Genomic DNA, 14,958 nt, shown 5'->3' with positions numbered 1-14,958 from the left:
AGTTCAAAATTCTGTTTGTGAACCAATTATCAAAAGTAAAATTATATGATAATATTACTTTCGATAAAGGAGCATGATGTAACAATATCTAAGATGCTCTCTTAAGTGGATTTGACTGTAGTAATTAAAGTTTGAGATGTTAAGAATTATTGCAATTTATAGATTTAATATATACATTATTTTAATAATAGTTAACTAGAATTTAAAATTAAATATATACATAAGTTAAATATTAAAGTTAATAGTGATGTATAAATATATGTATAAGATGAAAGTTTTGCTAAGTAATGAATGAAAAATTATCTAAAATTATATTTCTATATAATAAGAATTTTTTCCATACTAGTATTATTACTAAATTGATAAAATTTTATTATTTATTTATTATTTTTCATTGAATTAATAGGTTTTTTTTTTAAATGTTTAATCACACATCATTTAAACGCATAGAGGCTTTAATGTTTTATATTTATAATTATTATTCTTAATTTATAGAGAATATTTTATTTTTATTATTTTGAAATTGTTATAATTAGTTTTTATATGGAATTGTTGCCGTAGTTGCGAAATTGGTTTGCAGATGGCAGCAGCGACGTGAACGTAACAAAGCTGATAGTATGACGTATTTGAGTGTCTTGTCTGGCAACAATATTTCATTATTAGTTAATTTATTAATTTTTTTTTTCTGTAGAATTTGTATTTTTTTTAAATCTGCAATGTCTATTGTTAAATATCTTGTATTTTTTTCAGCACACGATTTATCATTTTTTTTTCTATTGCGATGATTTGATAGTAAAACTGTTTATCAGAGTACATGAAAATTGATAATTTTATGAAAGTAGTGATAAACAGATTCATGAGGAAATTACTCCAAAAATCCTCTTAGGTATAGAACAGCGCTGTTTTTAACAAAATTATCTGAAAACTTACAGAAATTGACTGTAGATTGTCGAGTTAAAATTATTGAAGTGAAAAATTAAAAATAAATCAAGCAGTATTAATTTTAGAGAATTTTTGCGTTTATGATTATAACTTTTTTTAGTTAACAAATCGCACATTGCAGACATTTCATCGACCAACATCATCCTTAAAACAAATTTATGCTACAAGCATTTATAAAGTCGTCATGTAAATCAAAATGATGGTAAAGTTGAAAAGTTACTTCCGATTCAATAACTGTACCGTCTATTCTGCTAATTATTTTCTTCTGATATAACTTGGAAATTTTTTATATACTCGTACTTTATAGCGATTACTTTACGTAATTATAAATTTTAAAACATTTTAATATGCAATTTTTAATTTCTTCGGTACAAGGAAACTATCTATTCGTTATTGTTGATAGATAACAAACAATACTGTATTTATTTGCAGCTTAAGTAGACTACTTAAAGTTAATTATTTTGTGCATAACGTTTAAATATATAAGACACAACAAAATCAATTTTTAACTTGGTTTCATCATTAATAATTTGTGTGTTTTTATAATATGTAAATTTATTATAGGACGATTAATATAACAATCTGAAATATGATATGAAATCTTCATATTTTGATTATTTCAATTTATTTTGCATCCTTTTTTGCGTAGCATGACTACAAAACAACATAGTGGACACTACTAAAATTTTCAAATAATTAGAGTGAGGACAATGACAGAATAACAATGAATTAAAATAACTTCATACTTTAACAACTTTCTTGATTAATAAATGACTCTAAATAGAGGAGAATGTACATTATGTCGATGAAAGTCAGTCTTCACTCTGGGCAATTAAAATATTCAGATGATTCTCCACCTCCTGACTGACTTCGCATTTCGATATTTTCTGACAAAGGCGAAACTTCTAAGAAAGAGGAAGCAGTTATAAAGTGTAAGAATGTTTTTCATTAATTTTTAAATTTTATGTTTGATAAATTTTACAATTTATCGTCTTTGGGCGATTCTAACTATAGCAAATTATTTATCCATGCAAATTTTTTTTCTCAGTGCATTATTTTGCGAAACTGAGCATTTTATCTCGGCTTTAATGACCTCTTTTCTCCCAGAGATTCTGAATATGCGGGTAAACCTCTACTGTTCATTCTTGACAGAACTATTTATGCATGCACACCGTCACAGAGGAGTCTATCGTTGATAAGCTGGTTTATGACAAACTCCACCCGACAGCCACCCGAAAAAGTTGTTTTGTTTAATAATATTTTTTGCTTTTCGATTATCCCTATATATATATATATATAACTATTGAATTGAAAGACACGAAAAGTTTAATTGGAGCTATATTAATCGAGTTCTCTTATCGTTAATCGTCAAATGTAGAGAATTTGAATGTTAATAAACGGTTGTTTCTCGTCGAATAATTCGGTAATGATTTATTGCCTCTAATGGAATAATTCTATTCGTAATGGAGAAGTTAAGCTATATTTTTTCATATGAAATGTAGAAAGTGCAAGGCAGTTTTTAATCGTCGGCATTCTTGAGATAAATAGATGATTGGTCGAAAGTTTCTATATTGAATCGACTCGAGTTTGGACAGCAATTAAAAAGCATCTGCCTATCCGATCGATGAGGAAAGTGACATGCGCCTCTTCGCCTTGGCATCGTATCGCTGTTTCTTCTTCGAGGGGTGGCGTCGGCCACGCGAAGCGGCACGTGCCGATTAGAGAACGTAGCCCCAGGCGGAGCTAGTCCTGCCGGGGATCCGATTCGGACGAGTGGTTCTTATCCACCTGTCCTCGATTTACCACCTGGCGGCTCCTCATATATAATCTTCTTCTGGTTTATTTCGCCAGTCGATTGGCAGTAGGAAGTACGTCAGCATGTGCTTTCGATTGTGCGCCACGGATAGCTGGAGCAGGTCTCTTTCCTCTCCGTATGATCTGGCGGTAAGTTTATTATTTATTCTGTTTTTGTTTTTCGTCGCGTCTTCTTGATCGGGAAGACTTGAATCCAGCGGTCCTAAATGTTTTAAAGAACTGCTGGAGATGTTTAAAATTCGAGTTGTGATTTTTAGGGATGGCAGATGGTCCAGGTGCCGACATTTACCCGAGTGCCATCTGCCTCGGATGAGGGACAGGTGGTTTGGACGACGATAGTTCGAGTTCGAGATAGAGATGGCATCTGCCGTTAAAAAAAAATTAGACTCGCGTAAAGTATAAAATCTATGGGATTACTTGATTAGATTACAAAAGAAGATATTTTGGAGAGTAAATCAAATTTGAAAGTTTTCTATTACAATGATTTTGATACGACGAAGAAAATATTAGCTAAGATTATGTAAATAACAATGATAAATAAATTTCAGCTTGATTGACTTTTCGTTTTCGTATTTTCGTTAGGTTTTATCCTGACGAAAATACAAGCTATACATATACATAAAGAAAATAGCCTGATATTCACTTTCATCTTATTTTCAATTATTCGATTGTTGCGTCCTGTCATTTTCGTTAAAATGTTACGAAATGAACTGGTCTGGAACAGCTGGTTCACATGCTTTTTAATCTTAGATTGTTGTACTCATCCATTGCAGATATCTTGGGCCATAGCTTGTGCCTTCTTTCATCCGTTACAGAGGATTCTGATATATCGTCCACAACCGAGTAGTATTTTTACTATTTCGTTGGGATCCTTTTCTCTTTACATTACTTATATTCGACTCTTGTCCTTTTGTTATTAAGGAGATTGGGTTGTCTTAGTTCATCTGTCAATAGACTTGGCTTTGTTCCATATAAATTGGCCAAGCATTAGTCTCGGAGTGTTCTGCAGTAGCGACATTTAAATACGAATTTATTGGAGAAAAGGGAATATGGGAATTAGGCTTCCCGTTTTTCTCGATTGCAGTTTTGGTTTTATGATGAAATTATCGAATCAATGTTCCCAGCGCAAATAGGAAAGGCGTCTGAAATAGAGGAAGTGAGTAATTTAATGGCATCGGCCGATACGTTTTCTCGTTCGTCTTCTAAAGCGGACCGGAGATGTTATGGCAGTGCTGTAACTGGAGAAAGTACTGCTACCGTAGAAAAGCCCTAGTCTTGCTGTGCAACTATTCTTTCTTTAAATTGATGGATAGTCGTTCAGGTGTGGTTTTTTTTTCCAGTTTGAAATTATCGATTGTTAATTCCTTGTTACGCCCATTGTCGATTTATTTAACGAAGATTTTAGTTTGTTTAAGATTTCACTTTTCGCAGATCTGCGGGAGATGGTTTGGAAGATAGCCAATCTCTAGTGAATTAATATCAATGCTATAAACTAGATCGGATAAGAAAAATATCGTTTCAGGCGATTATCCGTTGTAGGTGACTGATTGGTATTATTTAAGGCCCATGTTGCGGGTTAATGGAATAGATGAGACGGTTAATTCTACCGAGTTTGTTCGATTTCACTATAAAGCTCCCTATAAGTTAGCGGCGAGTCTGTCGGTCGAGAACTTGGCCCGTTTCCACAGTTTACGTATCTCCATTCGGCCTCGAAAGTTGGTTTTCACAGATCGATACTGCAAGTTGCATTCTCGCTGACCTCGTTCATAATTATTATTTTGTTATTTATTCTTGTTTTTTTTGCATATAATATGCCTATAAAGTAATTTTGAATTTCTCTCTAGTAAACATAGACAGGTGTTTCCGGTAGAAAGAATTAATCCCGATCAACGACGGAAAAAGTGCAGCTACACGTCCCGGAACGATGACTCGACGGCCAGATTTAACTTTTTAGTAGTTCGTTTCATTCATCGATGCGCTCTGGTGTAGCATCTGGTGGCGCTCGCCCTCCGCTCTGCCCGCTCGCCACAGCTCGGAATGAACCAGTCCGCATCTGCCGTCGCGGTCGACGCGACCTATTTTCCGGGGTGAGGCCGACGCTAAAGGGTACTTGCGGACCCCCAACCGGCCCAATCGGCCTTTCATCGTATCTTTGACAGCGATACACCAGAGTTTCCAATCCGATCTTGCATCTATAGATAAAGGCCTTTCCGGGCCGTCCGCCGTACTTCGTCGGCGACCCTCCGGCCATCCCCCGTTTAAATTTGGGCTTACCGAGGGTGGTGGGTGTTGGGAGGAACGAGCCGTGCTCGGCCTGGAACAGAAATAGGATGGAATCCGGCGGTTCGTTTACCAGCGACGACGATGACCCCGGAATCGACGTAGAAGACGACGCCGAAGTAAGGTCATTTATCGATTTTTACGGCTCCCGAGGTGCTATATCGGACATTCGCGCCTGTCTCGGTCGCCATGATAATACAAATGGCGTTCGATCGTATTGGGAGGAGGAGAGGCTTTTTCTTTCTCTGAGTTTTCTAGCCAGTACGAAATGCTGCAGAAAAGCTATCTATCTAGGCAAAGTTAACATTCTAAATTACCGTTTCGACTTCATTACTATATTATTTGTATTCATTCTCATCGTATTCACAACAGTATACGATTAGACCTCGAGTTTAATAGATCAGATACGGATGCTGTATAATGATAACTACCAAATGTTCCTTTATAGTTTTTTTTTGCTGATATCCGATCTGTGCCGTGCGGTTCGTGGACTTAGTGCTTGCCATCCTGCGCTTAGCGCTGCGGCGTCTATTAGTTCGAGAAATGGTCAGTGTTGAGCGTGTACCATATATGAATAGCGATCGAGTAGGAAGCGTGGATTGGGCCAGAAACTAATCTTCTCGTTTTTGATGCGGAGCAGGTGGTGCGGCGCAGCTGCGAACCGAGCAGGTGTTTGTTGGTATCACGTGTTTGAGTTCACCTGGTCTTACTTCCCCCGAACCGTCTATGGGGGCGAACCTTATCCGTATCCGATCTACCTCTTTTTTTCGCGGTCCTTTCGGACGTTAGTGTGTAGCGACGCGACTGCGGTGGAATGACGTCACCCCCGCCTCGGTCCAATAGCGGAACGGAACCGGGGAGGTCGCGATGCAGGCCGCGCGTTAGGATCGATGCTCCGAATCCGGTCGGGGGACGGACGAGAGACCTTCCGGTCACGTTTCACGTAAGTAGGATTCCCATTTGGGACGTTAGCATCACGCGAGAAAAAAATATAGGAGGACTAGATCTATAGAGTCGATGCGAACATGGCATGTCTTAATAAAAATTGATGAGAGCAGTATCTTAATTCTTTCGAAGGGATGGGTCTCTGACGCGTGCTGGCATCCGTTTCCGATTACTAGGAGAATTCGTGTTTATCCTTTTTGGAATCTGTAATATGTTTACAGATTCTGAGAATAATAAATAGAAGTTAGTGAATGTTGGCCACGTGGCTCCGATGTCATACAACGACAAGTTCCTCTTCGAGTATCTTTGTTGATTTTCTTGTCTCTTAGGACCACTTCCATGTCCTTAAGTTCATTCATTTGATGGGTGAATCCAATGTCCGAGTCAAGGGTGTGCGCCTTTTTTCTTTCCCTTTTACGGAGATTGGCTGGGCGTTAAAAGACAGTTTAGAGGTCGTCGGGTGCGTAGAGGGTGTTTTTGTCAGAAGGGAAATGCGGGGCGCTGCTCCCGAAGCGTGTAAAATTAGAAGAGTCGGTGAGGGCGGTTAACCGAGAAGACACGAATAGAGGATAGACGAGTCCAAGGATGAAATGGGTTAAATCTTTGGGAGGTTAGGGAAAGTAGTGCTTGGCTTCGCAGGGGTTCTAAACTAGCATTTGCAATTATAGCTAGGCTAGTGGCTTGCTTACATTGACCGTTTCGTGCCGGAACCTTATTTCGGATGTAGCGGATGTCGTCCATCTATCTTTACTTCTATAGATTTTCATTAATGAATGCTTTGGCGAAACCTTTGGAGGCGATCGCGTGACTTGGAAGTGTTCCAGTCGACACTGGTATACTTTTGCGTTCCGATATATTGTTTCATTACGAATCGCCAGAGAAATTGTTTTCTTTGTCTCCGTTTTTTTTTTAACTTGGAACAATATTGGGAAATATATCATTCTTACTGTTTCTTGGAAGAGTGATATTTGTCCGTTATGATATTTATAGTAACTTATTAAAGACGTTTCCTGAATAAAGTGAAGTTATGACTTAAAATATAACGCATCCAGTGTATAACGAATTCGAAGTTTACTCTTTGCACGTTATTTTTAGTCGTTGCTTTCGTCCCTATGTCTTTTGATCGATCGTTTTTCTGTCACTAGTTTGGCGATTAATTTGCTTACTTATTCGACCGAATAAGTCTCTCTCCAATCCCGCATTCAGAATTTATTATTATTATAATAATATTTTGTCTAATGATTGGACTATCATTCAGTAAGACTGAATAACTATTTGAGAATTAAAGTTACCTATTCTCCCAAAAGAATTTTTATTCATTTCAGAATTAATGCAAAAATACACTAGAATATTAATTTGGATTGCCTGTCCTAGTTCAAGAACGGGAAAGGCTACTATATATAAACTTGACTTTCTTTAAAGATGTAAAACGGTACGAAGGTTGTTAACAGATTCAAAAGCTCTACTTTGATAATGTTTTTGATTTCAGTGCTTACTGAGTGGCAATCTGAAAATTCTGTTGAAGAGTATAATGATTGGTGTTTTTAGTGCTAAACTAGAATTATATTTGAATAAAATTGTTCTGGATCTCTGTAACTTTGTGAAATTTTTATTATTGAGCTTCTGTAAAAGATTAAGTCTTTCTTTAGGTATTTATTTTGGATAATGAAAGAAAGTTAAAAGAATATTAGATGCAGTGGCGGATCCAAGGGGAGAACTACAGGGGCTTAAGCTCTTCCATCGACATAAAATGAAATTAAAATGTATTTGTTCGAACATCAAAACGTTGTTTTTAAATGCATTTATAATGACAAATAGGTTTGTCGGATCGTCCGCAATGCAATCGGTCGTGCACGCGTTAATAAAAGGTACTTATTAATTATTCAACTATTTTTGAGTTAGCCCCTTTGAGTACTTCTGGATCCGTTGCTGGTTAGATGTGAACAAAATTGCATTTAAATTCTGTATTAAATATTTGTATTTTGGGACTAATAAATTTTTAATTATTCTGTATATTTTGCTGAGATCGGTAATTTGAGAATAATGGAGATTTAATTTAACTATTTGGCACTATTGTTTGTTTATTTGTAATTTTAGATTTTGAAAAGTACAGTGAAATATAACAACTAAAATCTAAAAAGTGTTGGTATAATATATGTTTATTTTTGTATAAAAATCTAAAAATATCGGCTTGTGATTTTTAATAATGATCCTTTGAATTATTGCACGATTGTAATTTTGGCAAAATTGCTGCCAGAAGTTTATGAACTAAGAGTTTGAGAATTAATAAATACAAAATAACTTTTTTTAATCTATGGAGAAACACTGAAAAAGGTTTTTTTTTGTGAGAGAGCTTTAAAAATTATAAATGCATAATTGGGTTGTCAGATTTGTTAATATTTAAACCAGTGTAAGTATGTTAAATACTAAATATTTAACATACACTTAAGTATGAAATCTCTAAGAACACATTGAGTAGTTTGCAGAAACGGGCTCGAGGCCCTCGACCATTATTTAAAACCACGGATTACGAAAAATCGCATTGGAAGAGCGACATTTCTTAGATATCGGTTAGACCACCGGTACCGAAACTACGTCTCCCCTGGTCAAGTCTCAGTCGCAGCACAAGTTAATCTGGCTCACGAAAGCATTAGACTTAGCACTTATAGCAATATGCTATAAGTGCTAAGTCTTTAGCAATATTCTTACTTTTAGTATATATAAATATGCGAAAGATTTCTGGCCGCCTGCTTACGATTTATGCGCGATTTGGCCCGCCATTCAAAAACTTTGAATACTGGTTTCTAGACAAATTTCTTACTATTGGCAAGTCTAGATTCCTACATAGCACATTTCTTTTTCATCTCGTTTCAAGAATGGAAATCGTCGCTGTTTTGTTTCTTCCGTTGTTTTCAAGAATTTGATTAAGAATGGGTGCTTTGGTTTTATTGTTAAACGGCAACGCGACACATGGGCGATTTGCCGGGTGGGAGTGCCTCCCAGGAGATCTTTTATGGGAAACTAGTCCTTATTTAGGTGTTAATTATGAATTGATATCGCGTTTGTGTTATAGATATTTATTAACGGATTCACAGATGATATTCGTCTCGACAGCTATGAAACGAAAGAATAGTCCAAAATCGAAATAATACTAAAATAAAATTTTAGTTTAATTGATCATTATTAACTAGCCTAAATAAAATTTTAGAATATCAGCATTTACGTTGGAACTTGGTTAGTTGCGTGGAGAAAGTTGTACAGTATGTCTTTTATGTTTTTTACCAGACGCCTTTCTCTTTGGAGAAAATATTGTATCGTGATGGTGACAGATTTTACAAAACAGAAATAATAAAACAATTTATTTAAATCAGTTAGAGGCGTCTTTTAAACGAACAAGAAAACTGTTAAAGTTATAAAACAATAAAACTTTATGGGAGTAGAATGTTGTTAGTCCTGGGCGCTTTTTAATAAGCCATGATATTGTCACTTGAAACAAAATTCGTTGCATTAGGTTTGAATTCTTTATTAGGTTTTTAAAAATATTTTTAGAAGGACAACAACGTTTAAAAAATATTAAATTATAAAAAAAAAGAATTTAGAATTTACGCGATTCCATAAAATAATTGGTGACCTTATGTTTGGGAATCACTGCTTTAGAATTATATACTGATCAGGATTTTTTAATTCAATACAGATTTTATGTATATTTTAAATCGAATTGGATACAAAATTAAACATTTTGGTGGAAAAATATCGGCTTATTAACTATAAAACAGCAGTTATCAATTGTTTGACGATTTTTAAAATGGAATTAAAATAATCCAAAGTCAGGCTAAGAATTTTTTCTTGAGAAAACCGTAAATGGTTTATGAATTTTGTTTAGCTATTTAACATTTATAATTCGGAGAAATCCGATCATCGAAGAAATTGTCGAAAACACTTTTGTGAAGTTTCGACACTTTCAGACTTTTACGTCATTTTTGTGACGTAACGAAATGATTCATCCGATTGGTTTACCAGTGATTAAAAGCTGGGAGTAACGGCAATAAATGTAATAGCCAAAATTTCTCCGAAGTTCGTTTAGATCAGGTTCAAAGATCGACGATTTGCGTCTTTACAATCGAAGTTTAAACCACAGTATGAGCTTATAGCTAGACGCTGTTTTTATTCTAAACTGGGTCTAGCACAGATGTTCTTCTACAGTTCTTTGAATTTGAATTTTTTTTAAATAAAAAAAAAACTAATATAAATTAAATGATTAAACTTACCATAGTTTTGGTTATAAAAATAAATTTATGGTGGATTTAATTTTCGAATAATGCTTAAAGCAAAGTTTATTTATTTCTGTTGAAATATAGAGAAATTTTTACAAAGAAGCAACGTTCATATAGTGTTTTGTTATCTGGTTAAATTAATAAAAGATGTTTTTCTATTCTAGATAATTATAGATTTTTGAAATTTTTTTATTGTTATGCAAAATTTTTTATTCTGATAGATTTATGTCATATTGTTAATAATAAAAAACATATAAGTATTTTTGTTATGAATGTTTTTATATTATTATTATTATTAACTGTTTATAACACTTACATTGTTTAGAATTTAAAATTCATGAGTTTTGTTTTAAACATTAAACAAATTATTCATTCTTATTACATAATCAGTCAGCACTTTTCTGTTTATACATTTTTATTACAGAATTAAATTTTATAATGTACCAAACTTGTATTGAAATATTTTTATTTAAATTTTAGGGATTAGACAACATTGGGTCCATGACGAAAGGATGTGGCTCCGAAAAACTTGCTATGCCGACTCCTCGGATGGACAGCTATCGTTTTTCCATGGCAAATTTAGAAGGTTAGTTAAATTGATAGTTATTAAAAAAATGTTAGAATATTGGCTACATTTAATACTTGACAAATTATGTATTATTAAGTTTTTTAATAATAATGAGATGTNCAAATTTCAACTTTCAACTCCTAACTGTTTGGGCTCTGCGCTTATTATTATTATTATTATCATTATTATTATCATTATCAACTCGTCTTGATTATATATAGATTTATTTTATTTAAAATGATAACCATAATTGTTTTGTTGATTATTTTACGATGAGGAAAATTTTTTTAAAGTTTATATTTCTGGAATCTGTAATCTACTTTTTGAAGTTGAGATTGATCCAAAATTAAATTTTTGGATCAATCTCAACTCAAATTTTGGATCAATCTTCAACAGTCCACTGGACAAGGGAGCAGTTGACTGCTCCCTTGTCCAGTGGACTGTTGTTGTTGACTTGTACTCCTTGATATTCTCAACATGTTGAGAATATCTTGTGGTACCAATTTTTCAGCTACATCATTTGCTGGGTGAGACACATGAAATTCCCAACACATTTGTATTGCTACTTAATGGCAGATTTATCAGGAAGCAAAACAAGTGACTGTTTGGGATCCCATCAAGAACCCTCCCTCCTTTATTTATTTATGTTTTTTAATTTTCTTGTTGAGTTATGAAGACAATGTAGACAAAATTTTTGTTGGAAAGCATTGTGTGATTATTTTTAATGTTACCAATTAAAAACTGTTCAGGTGAAAGGTCCTTCAACACAGTGAAGCATGTAAAAAATTATTTATGTACAACATTAAAGCAAGAGAGCTATCAAATTTAAGCCTTATATTTATTGAAAATGATAAATTACAGAAACTGTCTTTTGATGATGTGATTGAGCAGTTTGCAGCTGAGAATTGGAAGTAATTGTAACATGCATGATAAACTAAGTAATAAACTATATATTAATGAGTATAATTCTTCTGCCTTTTTATTTTTTGTTGCAAAGGACCACAAAAAATTTTAAATTGCTTGGGTCTTCTTTGTGGGTAAATTCAGCATATTTGCTGCTTACATAAGTTCAGACTAGACATCCAGGGCACATGGCAACAGGATCTCTAGACAATATTTGTTGAGTTTGGTGAAATCTTAGCATTGGTTAGTTTTCTAATAAATTAGCAATCAAAAGATTTCTCACAGAATCATAACAAACATATTAGTTTTATTAGACACACATCGGTAGTCCTGTTGTTGATTGGTCGGGGCCGTCGACTTTCTTTAACATAGGAAGTATAGGGAGTTGACCATCTGTGTGTCTAATCAGTAACAGGCTCTTTCCTAGTAGCTTGTTTGGAAACTGGGCTATCATACGGCAACCAGTTAATTTCAAGTTCAAAATTCTGTTTGTGAACCAATTATCAAAAGTAAAATTATATGATAATATTACTTTCGATAAAGGAGCATGATGTAACAATATCTAAGATGCTCTCTTAAGTGGATTTGACTGTAGTAATTAAAGTTTGAGATGTTAAGAATTATTGCAATTTATAGATTTAATATATACATTATTTTAATAATAGTTAACTAGAATTTAAAATTAAATATATACATAAGTTAAATATTAAAGTTAATAGTGATGTATAAATATATGTATAAGATGAAAGTTTTGCTAAGTAATGAATGAAAAATTATCTAAAATTATATTTCTATATAATAAGAATTTTTTCCATACTAGTATTATTACTAAATTGATAAAATTTTATTATTTATTTATTATTTTTCATTGAATTAATAGGTTTTTTTTTTAAATGTTTAATCACACATCATTTAAACGCATAGAGGCTTTAATGTTTTATATTTATAATTATTATTCTTAATTTATAGAGAATATTTTATTTTTATTATTTTGAAATTGTTATAATTAGTTTTTATATGGAATTGTTGCCGTAGTTGCGAAATTGGTTTGCAGATGGCAGCAGCGACGTGAACGTAACAAAGCTGATAGTATGACGTATTTGAGTGTCTTGTCTGGCAACAATATTTCATTATTAGTTAATTTATTAATTTTTTTTTTTCTGTAGAATTTGTATTTTTTTTAAATCTGCAATGTCTATTGTTAAATATCTTGTATTTTTTTCAGCACACGATTTATCATTTTTTTTTCTATTGCGATGATTTGATAGTAAAACTGTTTATCAGAGTACATGAAAATTGATAATTTTATGAAAGTAGTGATAAACAGATTCATGAGGAAATTACTCCAAAAATCCTCTTAGGTATAGAACAGCGCTGTTTTTAACAAAATTATCTGAAAACTTACAGAAATTGACTGTAGATTGTCGAGTTAAAATTATTGAAGTGAAAAATTAAAAATAAATCAAGCAGTATTAATTTTAGAGAATTTTTGCGTTTATGATTATAACTTTTTTTAGTTAACAAATCGCACATTGCAGACATTTCATCGACCAACATCATCCTTAAAACAAATTTATGCTACAAGCATTTATAAAGTCGTCATGTAAATCAAAATGATGGTAAAGTTGAAAAGTTACTTCCGATTCAATAACTGTACCGTCTATTCTGCTAATTATTTTCTTCTGATATAACTTGGAAATTTTTTATATACTCGTACTTTATAGCGATTACTTTACGTAATTATAAATTTTAAAACATTTTAATATGCAATTTTTAATTTCTTCGGTACAAGGAAACTATCTATTCGTTATTGTTGATAGATAACAAACAATACTGTATTTATTTGCAGCTTAAGTAGACTACTTAAAGTTAATTATTTTGTGCATAACGTTTAAATATATAAGACACAACAAAATCAATTTTTAACTTGGTTTCATCATTAATAATTTGTGTGTTTTTATAATATGTAAATTTATTATAGGACGATTAATATAACAATCTGAAATATGATATGAAATCTTCATATTTTGATTATTTCAATTTATTTTGCATCCTTTTTTGCGTAGCATGACTACAAAACAACATAGTGGACACTACTAAAATTTTCAAATAATTAGAGTGAGGACAATGACAGAATAACAATGAATTAAAATAACTTCATACTTTAACAACTTTCTTGATTAATAAATGACTCTAAATAGAGGAGAATGTACATTATGTCGATGAAAGTCAGTCTTCACTCTGGGCAATTAAAATATTCAGATGATTCTCCACCTCCTGACTGACTTCGCATTTCGATATTTTCTGACAAAGGCGAAACTTCTAAGAAAGAGGAAGCAGTTATAAAGTGTAAGAATGTTTTTCATTAATTTTTAAATTTTATGTTTGATAAATTTTACAATTTATCGTCTTTGGGCGATTCTAACTATAGCAAATTATTTATCCATGCAAATTTTTTTTCTCAGTGCATTATTTTGCGAAACTGAGCATTTTATCTCGGCTTTAATGACCTCTTTTCTCCCAGAGATTCTGAATATGCGGGTAAACCTCTACTGTTCATTCTTGACAGAACTATTTATGCATGCACACCGTCACAGAGGAGTCTATCGTTGATAAGCTGGTTTATGACAAACTCCACCCGACAGCCACCCGAAAAAGTTGTTTTGTTTAATAATATTTTTTGCGTTTCGATTATCCCTATATATATATATATAACTATTGAATTGAAAGACACGAAAAGTTTAATTGGAGCTATATTAATCGAGTTCTCTTATCGTTAATCGTCAAATGTAGAGAATTTGAATGTTAATAAACGGTTGTTTCTCGTCGAATAATTCGGTAATGATTTATTGCCTCTAATGGAATAATTCTATTCGTAATGGAGAAGTTAAGCTATATTTTTTCATATGAAATGTAGAAAGTGCAAGGCAGTTTTTAATCGTCGGCATTCTTGAGATAAATAGATGATTGGTCGAAAGTTTCTATATTGAATCGACTCGAGTTTGGACAGCAATTAAAAAGCATCTGCCTATCGGATCGATGAGGAAAGTGACATGCGCCTCTTCGCCTTGGCATCGTATCGCTGTTTCTTCTTCGAGGGGTGGCGTCGGCCACGCGAAGCGGCACGTGCCGATTAGAGAACGTAGCCCCAGGCGGAGCTAGTCCTGCCGGGGATCCGATTCGGACGAGTGGTTCTTATCCACCTGTCCTCGATTTACCACCTGGCGGCTC

At 33.3% G+C, this 14,958-nt stretch overlaps 1 protein-coding gene across 1 annotated transcript in view; it reads left to right on the top strand.

Moving 5' to 3' along the window:
* Nucleotides 1-10,885, top strand: part of LOC111639505 — a 64,987-nt gene extending 54,102 nt beyond the window's left edge. The window contains exon 3 of the mRNA XM_023385396.1: nt 10,737-10,885. Within this exon, the coding sequence (XP_023241164.1) occupies nt 10,737-10,847 (111 nt within the window). The 3' untranslated portion in view covers nt 10,848-10,885. The remainder of the gene's footprint in view (nt 1-10,736) is intronic.
* The last annotated feature ends 4,073 nt before the right edge of the window (nt 10,886-14,958 follow it).

This window comes from Centruroides sculpturatus, unplaced genomic scaffold, assembly GCF_000671375.1.
Source record: "Centruroides sculpturatus isolate CEXI.00-Female unplaced genomic scaffold, Cexi_2.0 scaffold1298, whole genome shotgun sequence".
NCBI lineage: Eukaryota > Metazoa > Arthropoda > Arachnida > Scorpiones > Buthidae > Centruroides > Centruroides sculpturatus.
The sequence above is the reverse complement of the archived record's forward strand: the minus strand, read 5'-3'. Positions and strand labels throughout refer to the sequence as shown.